Genomic DNA, 19745 nt, shown 5'->3' on the forward strand with positions numbered 1-19745 from the left:
TAAAAGTGTGGGTACTTTCACACCATGGCTCCCAAAGCAGTCAAAGCTCTGTCCCGAAAGCCTAACTTCACCCAGGCTGAGACAGAAATGCTGGTGCAGGAGGAGCACACTCACCACCAAGGAGAAAGACTCGGGGCATACTCCAAGAGCAAGGTCTAGACGGAAATAGCTCAGCGCCTGAATGCAGTCCACCGCCATAAGCGAGATGTGGAGGACTGCAAGAAGAAATGGAGAGCCATTAAAAGGAAGGTCTGAGCTAAGGTGGGCAACCGGCCTCCAGATGCTGACATGTCAGACCTCAGCCCCATGGACCAGCTGGTACTCACCTTTGTGTCAGCAACCTCCACCTATGGTGTGGGCACCCAGGACACATCAGCTTCCGCACCTGCACAGCCTTCTGGTATGTACTTGTCTTCATCCCCACTCTCACAGCTATGTCCCATATTCTGAGAGACCTCTCTTTCATCCTCCTTCTTCTACTCCTCTAATGGGCCAGTGAGTACACCTGCTCTTCAAACCTGTGACATCTATATGTGCTTTTCCCCTATGTAGATGCCAGCTCGGACGAGGATCAGGCCGGATGTAGTGGCATCGATACAGCAACTGTGCAGGGACAGCAGGATGAGCCAGCTGCAACACTCAGCCAGCAGGAGCCTGATGAGTCCCAGGACACCCAAACACAAGAGCCTACCAATGGGGGTGAGGACCTGCCAATTCCCCCACCGCCTGAGCGGTTTGCCACTGTGATTGCCGATACTGAGGACTGCAGTGAGGGGGCCCAGCTTGGCTGCTGGAGGGCACCCAGTCGCCAGCGTCGCCACCTACTTCGACTGGCCCAGAAGCTACTGGGCCACAATCTGACCCTGGAGGGATATCGGCAGCAGAAGCTCCAGCTGCTGAGACAGGGTGTGGAGGCACAACAGCAGTCACTGGAGGCCCAACGGGAGAGCAATGAACTTCAGAGGCGGCTTTTGCATGCCAACACTGCCATCGTTGCACAGCTGGAAGGCCTCCACAGTGAGCTGAGAGCTACAAACCATCACACTGATCAGGTGCCTGCACCACCCTCCAGCACTGGCTCAGTGGCAACAGGACGCAAAGCCACAGAAAAAAAGAAAGCACCCCCAGATGTTGGGGCCTGTTCCACGCCTGCCCTCCTCCACTCCAGTAACATGGCCAGCTTTTGCACAGCAGAACAGTACCTCCAGCAGTGATAGTGGCAGCTCAGACAGTGATGTGGCCTCAATTGGTCCAGAGGCTTCATCTCTACCTAGAGGTGGAGCTGGGAGGGCTGTCAGGGGCCGTGGGAGACCACATGGGTGAGGGAAAGGGAGCTATGTAAGGGGCTGGTGTTGTTTGTGTATGTGGGTGGGTTTGGTGAGGATGTGTGTATGTAGGGGAAGGTGTTGTGCACAATGGGTGGGAAAATAACGATGTTTCTTTAAAATAACCTATTATCAGTGCTGTTTTCCAGCTTCAGCTTATGTACACTGAAGCTATTGTCAGTGCTGTTTTCCAGCTTCAGCTTATGTACACTGAAGCTGACTATTGTCAGTGCTGTTTTCCAGCTTCAGCTTATGTACACTGAAACTGACTATTGTCAGTGCTGTTTTCCAGCTTCAGCTTCTCTACACTGAAGCTGACATGTGCCTGGGCTGCTGTTGCAGATATATGGCACTGGACTGATATAGTGACGGGTGGCTAGGGTACAGTATCCATGTCACACGAAGTGGGTGTGTATTAGATGGTGCCTGGCGTTGAACCCTTCGTGGACGGCATTCTGCTCGGCTCTGTGGTGTGGGGGTGGAGGAGGCTCGTCATCATCGGCATCAGGTTGTTGCTGTGGGGGATCCGGCAGTGGCTGCTGTTTGCGTACTGCAAGGTTATGCAACATGCAGCATGCCACGAAGATCTGAGCCACCTTCTCAGGCCTGTACAGCAGCTGGTCCCCCGAGCGATCCAGGCATCTGAACTGGTTTAACTGGCCAAATGTTCTTTCAATGATGATCCTGGTGGCTCTGTGACACCTGTTGTATTCCTCCTCAGCTGCAGAATGAGGGTGGACAATCGGAGTCATCAGCCAGACTCGCTGAGGATACCCCCTGTCACCTAAGAGAAACAGAGAGAGAGAGAGAACCATGATGAGTGACAGTGATTTGCAGGTGCAGGAAGAAAATGTTGGGATGGGGGGGGAAACAGGGTAGCTGTGTCCCTGAGGTGGTTACCAAGAAGCCAAGCGCCACTGAAGTCCCCCTGGGTTGCTCTCCTGTGGAGGCCACAATGCTGCACTATGTAGGCGTCGTGTGTGGAGCCAGGGTATCGGGCACACACATCCAGGATCTCTCCCTGGGCATTGCACACCACCTGCATTTTCATGGAGTGGAACGCTTTCCTATTACGGTAACTGGCCTCATCCGCCCGCGGTGGTCTGAGGGCAATATGAGTGTAGTCTACCACTCCGATGACGGAGGGGAATTGTGCCATATTGTAGAACTGCCTCATACTGTCCTGTAGGGCCTGGGGAGTGGTGGGGAAGGAGATGTAATCACGGGTGTGGGTTAGGAAGGCATGAAGAAATCGAGTGAGGCAGTTGGAAATGGCAGGTTGAGTGAGCCCAGTGCTGGATGCCAATACAGACTGGAAGCTCCCAGTTGCCAGGAAAGCGAGGGCTGTTACTTTTAAATGCACTGGCATTGGGTAATTACGGCGAGTGCAGGCCTGTAGCAGGGGCTGCAATTGGAGGCAGAGATCCTGGATGGTGGCCTTGTTGAATCGGTATCGCTCCACACACTGCTGGTCAGTGAGCTCTAGGAAGCTGGAGCGAGCCCTAAACAGCCTCCTATAGTGGACTCGATGATGGGGCCTCTCATTCTCCATCTCCTCCTGCAGAAGGAGTTCAACAGCAACCAGCACATTGACCCCTTCCATGGCCCACCAAGAAAGCACCTGGCAAAGAAAGCAGAGCTCATTACAGTCCAACCAGACCCCAGCCAAGCAGTCACCCGACACCCCCCTCCCCCCAGGGATTGAGCCAGAACACTCACTCATGCCACACCACAGAGACCACAGTGCATGAGTAAGCTGTAATAGATGTAAGCTGATGATAGTGATAGGAGGTAGGTGGGATGAGAGAGGGGTGTTTGCAGAGGTGAATGAAACGAGGGGAGACACACAGCAGTGAGAAGATAAGTGGGGAGGTTGAGATAGAGATGATGAGAGTGGGGGGGTATACACACACGAATTTACACACTCTTCCCTTACCTGAACACAGCACGGCACACACTCAGGAACAGCTTAGACGTTGTGAAAGCAGGTCTAAGTCAAAACGCTACTTTGAACGCACAGAGCAAACTGATTTAGCTTTGGCTATCGTATTTGTATGTTTGGGGCCTAAACCCACCCTCGGAACACCCCCGGAACTCCCCCATTCTGTACGACTTGCGTTAGACGTTTTGCGGCGTAGGACGTGCAGCTGGCCAACTTTTGATTATGGTCGCTTGGACGTTTTGCCGGGTAACACGTCCAAACTCTGACTTATGCGCTTTTGTAGACGTTTTTGAGTTTTGATTATGAACCCCATATTTTATAACATTCAAACCATGACATTCATAAAACTCCATATCTCATTCATCTACACATACAAAATACAAAATCTACACATACAAAATAAACATATGCTAATTATCATAAGTAAGTTGCCACAGTTTTTACATAAAAAGTCTATCAGGAACTAACACTCTTATTAAATCTCCATTCTTAGATATATACTGAGAAATAAACTTTCCAAATATGTATATAACACACAAGTGATTCTCATTTCTTAATGTATGCCCCATTCAACAAAGTAAAACCAAGCACACACTTACTTTGAATCTGATCCCCTATTACTGTTTTCAATTAAAAAGAAGCCAAGAGAGAGATACGTTTGGCGAAGGCACAGGCAGAAGAACAAATGGCTAAAAATGTAAAAAAAGGGAGATAAAAATTTTTTCAGATATATTAGTGAAAGGAGGAAGATAAAAAATAGAATTGCTAGGCTAAAAGATGCTGGGAACAAATATGTGGAGAGTGATGAGGAGAAAGCAAATGTGCTAAACAAATACTTCTGTTCTGTGTTCACAGAAGAAAATCCTGGAGAAGGACCGAGATTGTCTGGCAAAGTTACACGAGAAAATGGAGTAGATTCTGCGCCGTTCACGGAGGAGGGTGTTTATGAGCAACTTGAAAAACTGAAGGTGGACAAAGCGATGGGACCAGACGGGATCCATCCCAGGATACTAAGGGAGCTCAGAGAGGTTCTGGCGAGTCCTATTAAAGACTTGTTCAACAAATCTCTGGAGACAGGAGTGATTCCTGGGGATTGGAGGAGAGCGGATGTGGTCCCTATTCATAAAAGTGGTCACAGGGATGAAGCAGGAAACTACAGGCCGATGAGCCTCACTTCAGTTGTTGGAAAAATAATGGAAGTGTTGCTAAAAGAAAGGATAGTGTACTTCCTTGAATCTAATGGGTTACAGGATCCGAGGCAACATGGCTTTACAAAAGGTAAATCGTGCCAAACGAACCTGATTGAATTTTTTGATTGGGTGACCAGAGAGCTGGATCGAGGACATATGCTAGATGTAATTTACTTGGATTTCAGCAAAGCCTTTGATACAGTTCCTCATAGGAGGCTGTTGAACAAACTTGAAGGGCTGAAGTTAGGGCCCAAAGTGGTGAACTGGGTCAGAAACTGGCTGTCGGACAGACGCCAGAGGGTGGTGGTTAATGGAAGTCGCTCGAAGGAAGGAAAGGTGACTAGTGGAGTCCCTCAGGGTTCGGTGCTGCGGCCAATCCTGTTCAATACGAATGTGAGTGACATTGCTGAAGGGTTAGAAGGAAAAGTGTGCCTTTTTGCAGATGATACCAAGATTTGTAACAGAGTAGACACCGAAGAGGGAGTGGAAAACATGAAAAAGGATCTGCAAAAGTTAGAGGAATGGTCTAATGCCTGGCAACTAAAATTAAATGCAAAGAAATGCAGAGTAATGTATTTGGGGATTAATAATAGGAAGGAACCGTATATGCTGGGAGGAGAGAAGCTGATATGCACGGACGGGGAGAGGGACCTTGGGGTGATAGTGTCCGAAGATCTAAAGGCAAAAAAACAGTGTGACAAGGCAGTGGCTGCTGCCAGAAGGATGCTGGGCTGTATAAAGAGAGGCGTAGTCAGTAGAAGGAAGAAGGTGTTGATGCCCCTGTACAGGTCATTGGTGAGGCCCCACTTGGAGTATTGTGTTCAGTTTTGGAGACCGTATCTGGCGAAAGACGTAAGAAGACTTGAGGCGGTCCAGAGGAGGGCGACGAAAATGATAGGAGGCTTGCGCCAGAAGACGTATGAGGAGAGACTGGAAGCCCTGAATATGTATACCCTAGAGGAAAGGAGAGACAGGGGAGATATGATTCAGACGTTCAAATACTTGAAGGGTATTAACGTAGAACAAAATCTTTTCCAGAGAAAGGAAAATGGTAAAACCAGAGGACATAATTTGAGGTTGAGGGGTGATAGATTCAGGGGCAATGTTAGGAAATTCTACTTTACGGAGAGGGTAGTGGATGCCTGGAATGCGCTCCCGAGAGAGGTGGTGGAGAGTAAAACTGTGACTGAGTTCAAAGAAGCGTGGGATGAACACAGAAGATTTAGAATCAGAAAATAATATTAAATATTGAACTAGGCCAGTTACTGGGCAGACTTGCACGGTCTGTGTCTGTGTATGGCCATTTGGTGGAGGATGGGCAGGGGAGGGCTTCAATGGCTGGGAGGGTGTAGATGGGCTGGAGTAAGCCTTGACAGAGATTTCGGCAGTCGGAACCCAAGCACAGTACTGGGTAAAGCTTTGGATTCTTGCCCAGAAATAGCTAAGAAGAAAAAATTTAAAAAAAAAAAAAAATTTAAATTGAATCAGGTTGGGCAGACTGGATGGACCATTCGGGTCTTTATCTGCCGTCATCTACTATGTTATGTTACTATATAGAAACATAGAAAAATGACGGCAGAAAAGGGCCATAGCCCATCAAGTCTGCCCACTCTAATTACCCACCCCCTCGACTTTACCCCTCTAGAAATCCCACGTGTATCCCATTTAGTTTTAAAATCTGGCACGCTGGTTGCCTGAATCACCTGCAGTGGAAGTTCGTTCCAATGATCAACCACCCTCTCGGTGAAGAAATACTTCCTGGTGTCGCCATGAAATTTCCCTCCTCTGATTTTCAGCGGATGCCCTCTTGTGGCCGATAGTCCTTTAAGAAAGAAGATATCATCTTCCACCTCGATACGGCCTGTGATATATTTAAACGTCTCAATCATGTCTCCTCTCTCTCTACGTTCCTCGAGTGAGTACAGCTGCAATTTATTCAGCCTTTCCTCATACAGGAGATTCCTAAGTCCCAAGACCATCCTGGTGGCCATTCTTTGAACCGACTCAACTCTCAGCACATCTTTTTGGTAATGTGGCCTCCAGAATTGAACACAATATTCCAGGTGAGGTCTCACCATGGATCTATACAACGGCATGATGACTTCGGGCTTCCGGCTAACAAAGCTTCTGCGGATGCAACCCATCATTTGTCTAGCCTTGGATGAAGCCTTCTCCACCTGATTGGCGATTTTCATGTCTTCACTGATTATCACTCATTATCTGCTCATTCTGTGAGTTATAAATCTGTCATAAAGATCATATGAATTTCCAATTTATGAAACTCTAGAGATTATTACATCCTGCAGACCCGAAACTTCTCTTAACCATGTAAACAATATTCCTATACAAAATTGCCCCTGAGTATCAGAAACAATAAAGGAGCCCATTTCCAAAGGCAAAAACATTGTTTTACCTCTGAAAATGACTTTAATCATTCCTACTCCACAGATCAAAAAGTTAAAATATGTTAATATTGAAAAGAAGAGTTAACATTCAAAACAATAAATGTCATTCTAAAGATTTACTGATAAAAGCCAAGAAAATATGTGAGTCTTTCCCTCTGCACAAATAACAATTTTAAGTTATCAATAAAATTAATACTATTCAATATCATAAGAGAAGATGGAATAGCAAGGTAGAAAATATTTAAGTGTGACTCTTTTGATCTGCATATTAAAAACAATCCCCAATTATCAGAGACATTGGTCATATCACATAAAGCAAATTATTACTGTACAGAGAAGCAATATAGCAGTCATGACTTCAATTGAAAGGCAAATACTCTCTCAAAAGATCGAAGTCTTTACAGAATTATGTCTCAAGGTCTGTAGATAAATTTTCCTTTTTCTTTCTTCTCTTCTTTTTCTTTACTTTCTTCTCTTTTTAATTTTTCCTTTCACAAAATTAGAATGTTAAATATAGCAAAACATGACAATTCTCTTTTTCCTTCTTATTCAAGATGTTACAGTTTTCCTCTTCAAAGATCTTCTTTTTCTTCAAGTTAAATTGTTCAAAAACCATCAAAAAACAATACAATGAAGGTTTTAAACTTGAAATAATTAAATAGACATTGGCTCAGTACTTGTCAAGAAATCTTTTAATTTCGCTGGATCATCAAAGTACATGGACTTGTTTCCACTTGTCACCCTCATTTTTGCAGGATAGTACAATCCACATTTAAGACCTTTTTCTTTCATTTGAGGTCTTAGCTGGAGAAACTGTTGTCTTATGGCCGCAGAGTTTTTTGCAAAGTCCGGTAACAATAATAACTTTGACCCTTTATAATTTAAGTTCCTGTCAGCTTTGGCCAAATTCAAAATTTCCAGGGCTTGCTGGAATCTTAACGGCCTTTGCTTCACCTGGTAAGCTGACCGTTTAGATGGAATTAATTCTATGTGCTCGTTCTATTTCCAGGGGATGTTTTGAATTTAACTGCAGTAACTTTGGCAAAAGATTTTCCAAGAACTGAACGGCATTTCCCCCTTCCAAATTTTCAGCAAGACCAATTATTTTCACATTCTTCCTTCTTCCACGATTTTCATAATCCTCTAGCTGTCTCTGCATTTCTTTAATAGTTTTATTATCAGCTTTACATTGGACAGTAGTTATTTCCATCGGCTCCATTTTTATTTCCAGTACATAGATTCTCTGATTATTTATTTCTAACTGTCTGTTGATGTTTAAAACCTCCTCTTTAACCTCCTTTATACTAGCTGCGTTGACCAGAAGTATTTTTTGTATATTTCTTAGTTCTGCCATTAATTCTTTTTTATCCAATTCCTCATCTTCAGGAAGTGGGGCTTTAGACGGCGATACATGATCATGTTTGACGCGTTTTGCCGTCCCCGTCGCCGCAAAAGCCGTGTCAATTTTCGCCCGATGCGTACTTGCCGTCTTCCTATATCAGATTCTACTAAAACGGGGCCGAAAATAAGGCTTGAAATATTTTCAATTATTTAAACCGTTGCCCAGGATAACTGAGCGTCGCAATCAAACCTCCATCTTGTGCGCGAGTCAAGCCACGCCCCCCCATAGAGATGCACTTTTAAAGTGGTCCGTACCGGGGCTTCGTCGGTGAGAATATGCTGCCTGCTTGTCCTGGGATAATACATATTATCAGATACAAAGACAGAAAGGACTAGCATGGCACAAAGGGACTAAGGGTGAACTACAATACGGTATCGTAAAGGGGAGAAAACAAAAAATAAAAATAGAACAAAGGGGAGGGGGGAGTTTTATTCAAACAGTTGATTATCTGCATGGAATGGAGAGAGAGGAAAGTAGATTAGATCATTGTTCAAAGGCGTCTCTTATGCAAAAAAGCTTTAAGAGCTCCGTTAAATTGATCTAGGCTTGCTTCCTCTCTAATGTAAGGGAGGAGAACTTTCCAAGGGAGGGGAACAGTTACGGCGAGTGCCAAATGTATTAAGAGTAGGCACCAAAATTAGATTTTGGGAAGAAGATCTGAGCTTTCGAAGTGGGGTATGAGGGATACGTAACTTATCAATGAAGGACGGTTCTCTGGATTGAAGTGTTTTAAATGTAAGTAAGGCAACTTTGGAAGTGATTCTATGACGGATAGGGAGCCAATGGGCATTTTTTAATAACGGAGAAGCACGGTCGTATTTCTTAGAATTAGTGATGATTTTAATAGCTGTATTTTGGATTAGTTGGAGTCATTTGATTTCTTTTATATATTCCGATGTACAAGAAATTGCAGTAATCGAGTTCTGAAATTACTAGTGAATGAACTAAAATATTGAGAGAGGATGGATCTAGAAAGTTATTTCAGAATAAAATTCACAATAGAAACAACCTTTTTTCTATCTTTTGTTGTCTGAGCAGTTTATTTTTCCATTCACTTAGGTCCCAGAGTCCCTTTTCTGCGTTTCTTTTTTCGTAACTGTCTTCCTAGGATCACCTGTCCATTTTACATTTTGTCCCTATGTGTCCTGTCCAGCATCTGTCCCTCCTGTCTCTATCCTAAGCTTCTCCCCTTTATGTCCCTCTCCATTCCCCTGCATCCATCATCCCTCTATCAGAATCACCCCTTTTCAAGCAATGTACCTGAGTCTAGCAGTCCTTCTATGCCCCTGTCTCAATGCTCTCCCCATCAAGCATTCTTCTCCATGCCTGTCCCTTTTTGTGCCCAGCATTGCTTCCGTGTCCCTGTCTGTATGCTCAGTCCCCATCTAGCAACTCTTTTCTATGTTCCTGTGCCTCTTATTGTGCAGGATCTTCCACCCCTCAGCCGACTCTCCCCTCATCCCTCTCATTCCCCCCTATCCCCTCTAAAGCTAGAATCTCTCTCTATCCCCCCAACTCTCCCAGACAGCATCTCATGCTATTTCCCCCTATCCCCCAGTACCTCTCTCTCTCCCAGCCAGCATCTCTCACCCATTCCCCCAGCCAGCATTTCTTCCACTCCTGCTCCTCCCCCCAACATCTCTCACTCTCTCCCCATTGTCCACAACCTCAGTGACGCGGATTCTACTCAATAGAAGCCTGCCGCCGGCTCCGCAGGCTTTCCGCTACTGCGGTCCTGCCAAAGAAAGCTAATTTAGGATCTAACATAATTCCTAAAATCTTTATGGTCAGAGTATGTTGCAATAACTGAGGTGCAGCATCAGAGAGACATAATTGATCAGATATCCAAACAGCTTTTGATTTCGTAGGGTTCAGTTTCAGACGGTGACTCCCAAGCCAATCAGCAACTCTCCGTAAACCAAGATTAAATGATGACATCATGCTGGATACTAACTGAATATTAACCACTAAGAAGTATGCTGAAATCCCGTGTTCTTGGGCGAGAAGAGCCAGAGGGCTTAGGAATAGGTTAAATAACAGAGGAGACGACGCTAACTCTGGGTCCCTCCACACGATAATAGCTGAAAAGCAGAATCCCTGTAGCTAGTGATTCCCACTTAGCAGGAGCAGAAATCTCAAAAAAGGGATGAAAAAACCACCAAATTAAATAATAAAAGGAGAGAGCAAAACAAGTGCACTCCTGCAGGCACGCATGCTGAAGGGAAAAACTAGAGATGGAGTTAGAGAGCACAGTGAAGTAGAGCAGAGTCACAGAAAAAAATCTGAAGTGGAAACCTGAGTGGCAAAGAGGTACTCCAGGACCGAGTTGAGAAACACTAGTCTAGAATCACCTATGCATTCTGCCTGTTCAGCAGGATATAATTTCTCTCAAGCCCCACTCACCTTCCCTAGGAACTGCTTTCTCTGTTAAGCAGGAGACAGGACTGAGATGCTCAACCGTGAAGATACAGAATGGGAAGAATTAGAGATTCAAGGTCTGCAGCTCACAAAAGTTCTGCAAACTTCTGTAGCTTTGTAAACTTTTTCCAATGCTGGACTCCATCGGATGACATCATCCACTTGGGAGGACTTATATACTGCTCTCCGTACAGATAATATTAATAATAATGGCTCTCCAGTTTTGTGGGCTTGAAAAGGAATTTTGTGTTATATGTATACATAAATGTTAAACTTTGTGTAAGAATCCTTTTTCTTTGATATCATTTGATATTAAAAATGTTAAATTTGTATAAATAAAAAAAAAAAATAATAATAATAACTTTATTTTTGTATACCGCAATACCACAAGCAGTTCAGAGGAAGAGACTGTTCATACACAGCTATGTTACAAAAAAATACTTTCAAATTACATTAGCATGCCAAGAGAAGTCAGGATCTATCCGGAAGCATTTCAAAGATACAACAAGACAGGAAAGGAGTCAGAGAAATTTATCAAAGAGAGAGGTTTTAATTGATTTCCTGAAGGTTTGGTAGGAGGGTGCATTTGAAATGAAGGTGGTTAGACATTTATTCCATTTGCCTGCTTGGAATGATAATGATCTATCAAGGAATCTCTTGTAGATACAGCCTTTCAAGGATGGGAAAGCAAACAAATAGGCACTACGTGTGCAAGTGGTGCCTGGAAATTCAAAATGGTGCGACAGGTGGGGATGAACCAGTTATGGTTTTGACGCAGAGGCAGGCAAACTTGAAAATGACCCTTGCTTCCATCAGCAGTCAGTGTAGTTTTTTGTAATACGGGCTTACATGATTCGATTTATTTTACTCTGCTGTACTCTAAGACCTCCTTATACTGTAGAGTAGTTATTAAAATAGCCCAAATCATTCTGTAGAGTATTTGTTACTCACCCGTGTTTGAATGTCTAACTTCTCTCTCTCCTGACTCCTGGGGCTCCTGGATATTTGACTCACCGTCTTGTTTAATCCACGATAACAGATTTGGACTTATCCTCACAAAGCCTGTTTCCAGAAATAAACATGAAAACTCAGTTATTCCTCCCCTTTTATTCAAAGAAAAATCAGCTATGATGGATTGTATTCATTTATTTATTGGGACGAATTAACTGTCTTTATGAAGAGATTCACCCAAGTCAGTGTACAGCAGAAACAGCATGACATGCCATTAGAGCTTCAAATGGCCCCTTTGTATGTGATTTTTAGATGCCAGTGAAAAACTTGCTTTACAAATGTTAAAAATGTATAAGCAGGTAGAGAGCTTAACTGAGACATGAGCAGCTCCTGCCAACTCACCTCCATAAGAGCTATCTCCAAAACAATGCAGAAAGCTGTGATTCTTGATTCTGGGATTAGATAGGAATCTATTTTGCTTCATGCCAATGCCAGTCTGAGTGACAGTGGTGAAAATTTATTCTCTTTCTATGAAATATGCTTTGTAGCTAAGTTATCTGTTTGTCTACAGTGAAAGCAGAAGATGCCTTTGTTAAATCTCCTGAACCTCGGCTGTGCTCAAGGTGGTCCTTTTCCTCAGAGAGCTTGGAGTGCTAATTAAGAGTCATATTTGGATTTTAGGCCAAATCCACTATTCCTCACAGAAGGAAAGACCTGGTTCAACACCAGCCAATTCCAAGGGAAGGGTCCGATTATTTATTCATTTCTATACCGCACTATCCAAAGTTCTTGGTGGTACACAAGAAAACAGACAGAATAAATCAGACAGACACATGGGAATTCTGTGGGAGAGGAGAAACACTGGATGCTGTGAATATGCAGACTGGATGGTTTTTAAGAAAGGTTTGGACAAGTTCCTGGAGGAAAAGTCCATAGTCTGTTATTGAGAAAAAAATGGGGGAAGTCACTCCTTGCCCTGGATCGGTAACATGGAATCTTGATACTCTTTGGGGTTCTAGAATCTTGTTACTCTCTGGGATTCCGGAATCTTGCTATTCTTTAAGATTCTGCATAGAATGTTGATACTCTTTGGGGTTCCGTAATCTTTTGTTACTCTTTGGGATTCTGGAATATTGCTACTTTTTGGGTTTTGGTCAGGTACTAGTGACCTGGATTGGCCATCAAGAACGGGCTAAGGGGCTTGATGGACCATTGGTCTGACCCAGTAAGGCTAGTCTTATGTTCTTAGGTGTCTGATATTCAAAACTGGATGAATCCATCATTTTGGCTGCCGTTAATTCTGCTGCTCTCTAGGCCCATATTATATTTTAGTCCTATCACTGGTGACCAGATAATCGTCTCAACGTTTCTCTCTACAGAATATTGTAAATTCACCAACGAGCTGCTGTTATGCAGGAGCCAAATTATCAGAATACAGAAGCTCTGTTCCAAGATGTGTAGAAGAGGTGCAAGATAAAGGTTGAAAAGAGGAGAAACCAAACACTGATCCTGGGAAGGGCGGGGAAGACAACTTTTTAAGGGCCCGACCTGATGGCCTTCCCTCTAATACAATGTCCTGCAAACTTTCTCTAGCCACGGCACACTAAATGTAGTAGACCTGGCTCGAGGCATCCGGAAGTGTGTGGACGTCGCCGCAATAATGTCACGCACATGAGTGATGTCATCATGTTGAAGTCCACGCAAGCGTGAAGGCCCTGAGATGCCTGCCAGTGGGGGGTGCCAGTAGGGAAGAGGACCGGAGAGGAGAGGTGCAGGCACCAGCTAATTGCCTACAGGTTGTGCCTCTAGCCACGAGAGGTACGCCCTGCAGGCAGTCGGCCAGTGCTGGTGCCTCTCCTCCTCACCAGTGTGCCACGGCACACCTGAAATCTCAAGAGGAACCCTAGTGTGCCGCAGCACACAGTTTGCGATATAAGTTGGTGAGGATTTCTTCTATTACACTTCTCCGTCCATATTCGCAATTTCAGTATTCGTGGTTTCGATAATTCATGGTTTTTAGCTTGCTGACTCCTCCCCCCAAATTACATTAGCTTGCATAGAGAAATCGCTGATTCCGAGCGTTTACAGAGAAAATCGCTAATTCCAGGTACTTTCTTCACCATGTTTTGCCTCTCCTTCAGGAACAGGCCAGGTCTCCCACCATGTTATTCGCGGTTTCACCATATTCACGACGGTTTTTAATAGAAAACAGTGAATAACATATGAAAAAGTTATTCACGGTTTTTCTGTATTTGCAGTTCTATTAATCCCCTATCACAGCGAATACGGAGGGCGAAGTGTACTTTTATCACAAGGTAATCCCGAAGACAATTCTGCAGCTTTTGGAGCAGTTCAGTGTCAGACAATGCTATAAGCTGAGCAGGGATCGATGACCACAGCACCTTACTTTTCTCTGGTCTCAAAGACCGCTTCCAGGTACAAGATAATCTTCTGCACCCAGGTTCTGACCATTTGTGGTACTCTGACCCTACATTTTAGCTCTTCTTCAAGAAACAGAGAATAATCTGTCTCTGATTTCAAAGAAAAAAAACCTTGTAGGACACACAAAATAGTCTTATGGGCCCTCACGCTGTCAGTTTAAGATAGAGATTAGCACAGAGAGATCCTGATTGTACTTGGAAGTTTCTGGAGCAAAGGAAGTACAGAAAGATGTCTCATATGAGATAAAGCAGTCCTTACCTAGGGAGATCAGAGTCTCATAATTCTCCTTCATCACCTCCCTGTAAAGCTCCTTCTGCCCTTCATCTAAATATTCCCACTCCTCCTGGGAGAAAGAGATAGCGATGTCCTCAAACGCCACCTGCATCTGAAACTCAAACCAGAAACACATTCAGCATCTTCTGTATCACCATCAGGCATTATTGTAGACCTGGTGACCCTGGGCAAGTCACTTAATCCTCCATTGGCCCAGGAACAAACTAAGTCGCTGTATGGACCCCCTTTGAGTGTGGTTGTGTCATTTCCCCCTCCCCCAATCTTGCCCCTCCCCCTGCAGCTAAGAGGAGGCTGAGCCCCACTGCCAGGGAAAGAGAGAGAAGGAAAAGTGGGGGGTGGGGGATCTTCTACCTGAGCAGAAACTCCTGCAGCCATTTCCCTCTTGGCTTTGGACATTTGGGGCTGGAGGAGGAGCAGAAAAGATGGACGACTCAGCTTACTTCCGGCCAAATACCGATGACATCACAAAGGGGGCGGAGTTTGGTCAGAGCTGAGCGAGATAGTCCTTTCTCCCTAATGTGTGCTAGGGGGCGGACCCTTCCACTCCTCTTCCCGCCCCAGGGACCATTCTGACCAATCAGCACTACAAGGGGCAGAGCCTTCAGCATGAAGCTCCGCCCTCTCCCTAGTGACGTCACCAGCCTTCTCGGCTTCTCCCCAAGTCCTTTCTAATCCTGCAAAGAGGAAACTGAGGGAGGAGATTCCCCCCAACAAACACTGCGGCAGCTGCCAACTTGGGATCCTGCACAGTCGAGACCTTAAGCGGACACATAATACAGAAGAAGGGAATGTTGACTTATATACTGCCTTCATTGCATTTCAAAGCAGACATTCAAAGTGTGGGCACTGGAGGGTTAAGTGACTTGTCCAGAGTCACAAGCTATTTCTACAGTTATCTCGCTTTTTCACTTGCTATCGATGAAAGCACAGACAACACTGATACAGCGCATCTGTCCATCTTTATACGTGCTACGAAGACCAACCTCTCTGTCACTGAGGAACTTTTGGATGTAGCTGCCATGCATGGGACGACGACTGGTAGAGATATATTTGAGGCTGTGGAGAAATCTATAAATAATTTTAAATTACCCTGGGAAAAGTTGGTGGGGCTAACTACCGATGGCGCACCTTCAATGTGCGGAGAAAAGAAAGGCTTGGTTGGACTAATGAAGGAAAGAATGCAAAAAAAGTCACTGCCACACACCCTTGATTACTTATCATTGCATTATCCACCAAGAGGCTATGTGTGGAAAAGTTCTGGACATGAATGACATAATGACCACAGTCATTAAAACTATTAACTTTATAAGGGCACGTGGCCTGAATCATCGCCAGTTCCAGCAGTTTTTACAGGAGGTGGGTGCAGAGCACGGAGACGTGCCATACCACTCAGAAGTAAGATGGCTGAGCAAGAGCGCAGTCCTCAAAAGATTTTTTGAGCTCAGAGAACAAATTGCTCTTTTCATGGAAAGTAAAGGAAAGCCCTTGCCTGAACTGTCGGATCCCGCCTGGCTATGTGATTTTGCTATGATGTGTGACATATGCAAGCATCTCGCCCAACTGAATCTGAAGCTGCAGAGACGCAAACAAGTCATCTTCAGTCTGACAGGGGCCTGAAATCAAGGTTTCAGGATGTTGAAATTGAGGACTTCTACCCTCTACTGCCCCCTGACTCAATGCCAGAGCTCCGACTTCATGCTGCCCGTATTCTATCCATGTTCGGGAGCACCTATCTTTGTGAACAGATGTTTTCAATAACGAATCTGAACAAAAACAAGCACAGATCACGCATTACCGATGACAACCTCCATGCTGTTTTGCGGGTTGCTACAGCCCAAGAAATAAAACCGAACATTGACTCATTGATACGGGGAAAACGGTGTCAGACATCTAGCCAGAAAACAAAACAATGAGCATTTTAGGTACATTCCAATATTACTGTTTTGCTTGATACCAATATTACTGTTTTGCTTGATAGCATGTGAGTTGGTTAACAGCACTGTTAAGGAAAAGATTGTTCCACTCATTTTAAATTAACATTTCTGGTTAACATTGTCAGTTTATGACTGTTCAGTAAACCATTCGGCCCGCGATTTAGGCTGGATTTTAGATTTTGGCCCCTTCTCTGATTGAGTTCGACACCCCTGGGTTAGAGCATATGAGGAATCAAGGATTCAAGAGCAGCAGGAGTTAAAGTTGACCAAAAAGGCTCCCAAATGTGGCAAAACATGCGTCCTTGGGGTATCTCCAAAGAAACGCATCGATGCCTGTTGAATCATAAGAGAACACCAGTGTGACAATGTTGGCAGATCAGGAACAGTCCAACAATGCAGTATTGTCTTTTTCCCCAATAAAACAGCTCACTCCAAAAAACCCCAAAACCCCTTGGGAGACGCACGGAATATTCGCTCTAGAGTGAAAAGCAACTCAGGACTATTAACATATCCATGGTGCCACATAGATGTGATGTGGCGACGTAACCGAGTCCAAAAGTCCTGCACCAAGGGACAGGCCCAGAACTGGTGACCCAAAGTTGCCTGAAGTTGAGTACATTTTAAACAAGCATCTGTCTGGAGAAATTTAACTCGGTGAAGGTAAACAGGCGAACGATGGAGTCAAAGAAAAAACTTATAATTCATTTCAATTAGAATAACCTGAGTGGTAATACCTGCTGTACGCTTCAGACCTTTCTGAATAGTCTCTCCAGTAATCACACAAGATAAGTCTGCAGACCATTTAGTTGCATAAAAATCATAAGGTATATGTCCCAAGCTCTCCCGGAGAAATCTATGATGATACTTCAGGGGAATCTGCATTTGAGCTGAAAGGCATAATGCTTCAGAGAGGGTCTCCTGACTGAGATTAGTAAGTCCAGCCCTCGGAAGGGACCGTACATAAGATAACATCTGAGAGTATGCCAACCAATCAGAAGGGCGCCAGTGATGTTCAGTTTGTAATGTCGCAAAAGAAAGCAGCGTGCCCTGAGAATTAACCACCTGAAATAAATATTGCAAGTTAGTCATTTTCCACACCGACTGAGGAAATTGTGAGGTCCCCGGAAGGAAATGTGATTAAAAATTTTAATCGCAATTAATCATGCAATTAAATATTTTAATTGGGTACAGACCTAGTTATATCTAACCTAATCTAAATTAATATTTATAAACTGCTTTATCCCTACAAATAGGTTCAGAGTTGTTTACAATAAAAAGTAATGTTTATACTTGTATAATCTTAATATATAAAACCCTAAGCCGCGCATGCGCACTTCTATTTGCGTGTTCAGTATGTCCGTGGCCTGAAGAAGTGCACATGCGCGACTACAACTGCCCCCGAGCTCAGAATAGCAAACGGGGCCAGGCGGAGACCTGACGTGGCCGGAGGCTTCAGCGGAGGATGAAGGCGGTGCGGCGGCAGCAGTGTCGGGTAGGGAACACGTTGACGACTCCCCCCTCCCGCACCAACCGCTGCCACTCTTATTTGAAGCAGCCTGCTGAGGTTCGCGGCCAGCTGTAGCGAACCTCGCAGGCCGCTCTCCACATGGAGCATGTTCCCTCTGACGCGATCGCGTCAGAAGGAACATGCTACCATATGGAGAGCGGCCTGCGAGGTTCGCTACAGCCGGCCGCAAACCTAAGCAGGCCGCTTTGAACAGGAACAGGAGCGGCAGCGGCGGCAGGAACCATGGATGGAGGGAGGGTAAGAACGGGAGGGGAAGCCAAAAAAGAAGGGCTATGGAGCAGGCAGGAAAGGGGGCTGTTTTTGTGGGAGGGTTGTGCCGAATGCAGACGGAAATCATGGGGGGTGGGGGAAACAGAAGGGGACCACGGAACAGGCAGCCATGGCACAACAGGGGGCCAGAGGGAGCGCAAAAGGGGGCTGCTTTTGAGGGAGGGGTGTGCTGGGGGCAGACAGAAATCGGGGAGGGGGAGGAAAAGAAGGGGGGCCATGAAGCAGGCAGGCATTGCACAACAGGGGGAGAGGGAAAGGGAGCTGCTTTGGGGGGATGGTTGTGCTGGGGGCAGACACCAATCATGGGGGGGAAGAATAGAGGGGGGCCACAGAGCAGGCAGGCATGGCACAACCGGGGGCCAGGGGGACAGACAGAAAGAAAGACGCACAGACAGGGGACCAGGGAGAAACACAGACACAAAGAATGACAGACAGACAGCGTCCAGGGAGAGAGAGAGACAAATAAAAAAAACAAAAAAAAAAACAGACATACAGACATCTACTCTAGCACCCGTTATTGTAACGGGCTTAAACACTAGTTACAGAATAAAATTCATTACAAACATAGAATCATCCAATTTCTAACTCACAAATTTCTCAAATAAATATGTCTTCAGACCTTTCTGAAAGAACATGTAAGTTGGAATGCTTCTCAGGGATTAAAAAAATCAAAATTTGTACAGACTGATAAGAAAAAGAGTTTACACGATATATTTTTAGTCTGTGAGATGTTTGACTAGTTGGTAACGATTTTAGTTAAAAAACCTGTGGTGAGGTCAATCTAAAAAAAAATCTTTAAGAACATAAGGAATGCCGCTGCTGGGTCAAACCAGTGGTCCATCATGCCCAGCAGTGGTCAAAGACCAGCACCCTAACTGAGACTAGCCTTACCTGGTTCAGCAGGAACTTGTCCAACTTTGTCTTGAATCCCTGGAGGGTGTTTTCCCCTATGACAGCCTCCGGGAGAGCGTTCCAGTTTTCCACCACTCTTGGGTGAAGAAGAACTTCCTTACGTTTGTACGGAATCTATTTGAGCTTGAAATTATGACCAAGGAAGCTCTCAGAACAAAGGTGACACTTGAGTGAACTTACCCTCTCTAAAGATCATTTGAGCAGCCGTATTTCTACAATGATGGTATCCTATTCCTTAGTTTGACACTAATACCTGAATGCAAAATGCTACAATAATCTAATTGGGACAAAATCAAACTCTGAACAAAATGCCGAAAATGTTGTTCATGAAAATAAGATCTAATAGGTCGTAACTGTCTCAGGTGTTTTTTTCTTTATTAACATTTGAAAGATAATTCACAACACAAAACACTTGTTACAGGAAACCCAGAAATAAACAATATATAAGAAAAAAAAGTAAATTTTGTCAAAGAAGTATAAAAGTTTACCCTTCCTTAGACCACAATTAGTGGGGAGTGGTCAAAAGGAAAAAAAACAAGGAGATTAATAGAAGTCAAATGCAAAATGGAAAAGGCCTAATGTGACACCATTCATAGCCCAACATCACTCTCGGATGATTTTCTTTAAATCAAGGAAGTCCTTCAGTTGTGCAGGGGAATAAAAAACATATTTAGATCCCACTTATTGAGTCGGGCATTTACATGGATAGGCGCCAGCAAAAAGTCGCTCCTA

The 19745-nt window shown here is 44.6% G+C and overlaps 1 protein-coding gene across 1 annotated transcript in view; it reads right to left on the reverse strand.

The window, feature by feature from the left end:
* LOC117354482 (oocyte zinc finger protein XlCOF6-like) overlaps positions 1–14853 on the reverse strand; it is a 53017-nt gene extending 38164 nt beyond the window's left edge. Inside the window, exons 1-3 of the mRNA XM_033932114.1 lie at positions 14721–14853; positions 14334–14460; positions 11634–11744 (exon numbers count right to left, since the gene is read on the reverse strand). Coding sequence (XP_033788005.1) covers positions 11634–11744; positions 14334–14460; positions 14721–14765 — 283 coding nt within the window. The 5' untranslated portion in view covers positions 14766–14853. The remainder of the gene's footprint in view (positions 1–11633; positions 11745–14333; positions 14461–14720) is intronic.
* Between the last annotated feature and the right edge of the window lie 4892 nt (positions 14854–19745).

The sequence above is a fragment of the Geotrypetes seraphini genome, chromosome 2, assembly GCF_902459505.1.
Source record: "Geotrypetes seraphini chromosome 2, aGeoSer1.1, whole genome shotgun sequence".
NCBI classification, from domain to species: Eukaryota; Metazoa; Chordata; class Amphibia; order Gymnophiona; family Dermophiidae; genus Geotrypetes; species Geotrypetes seraphini.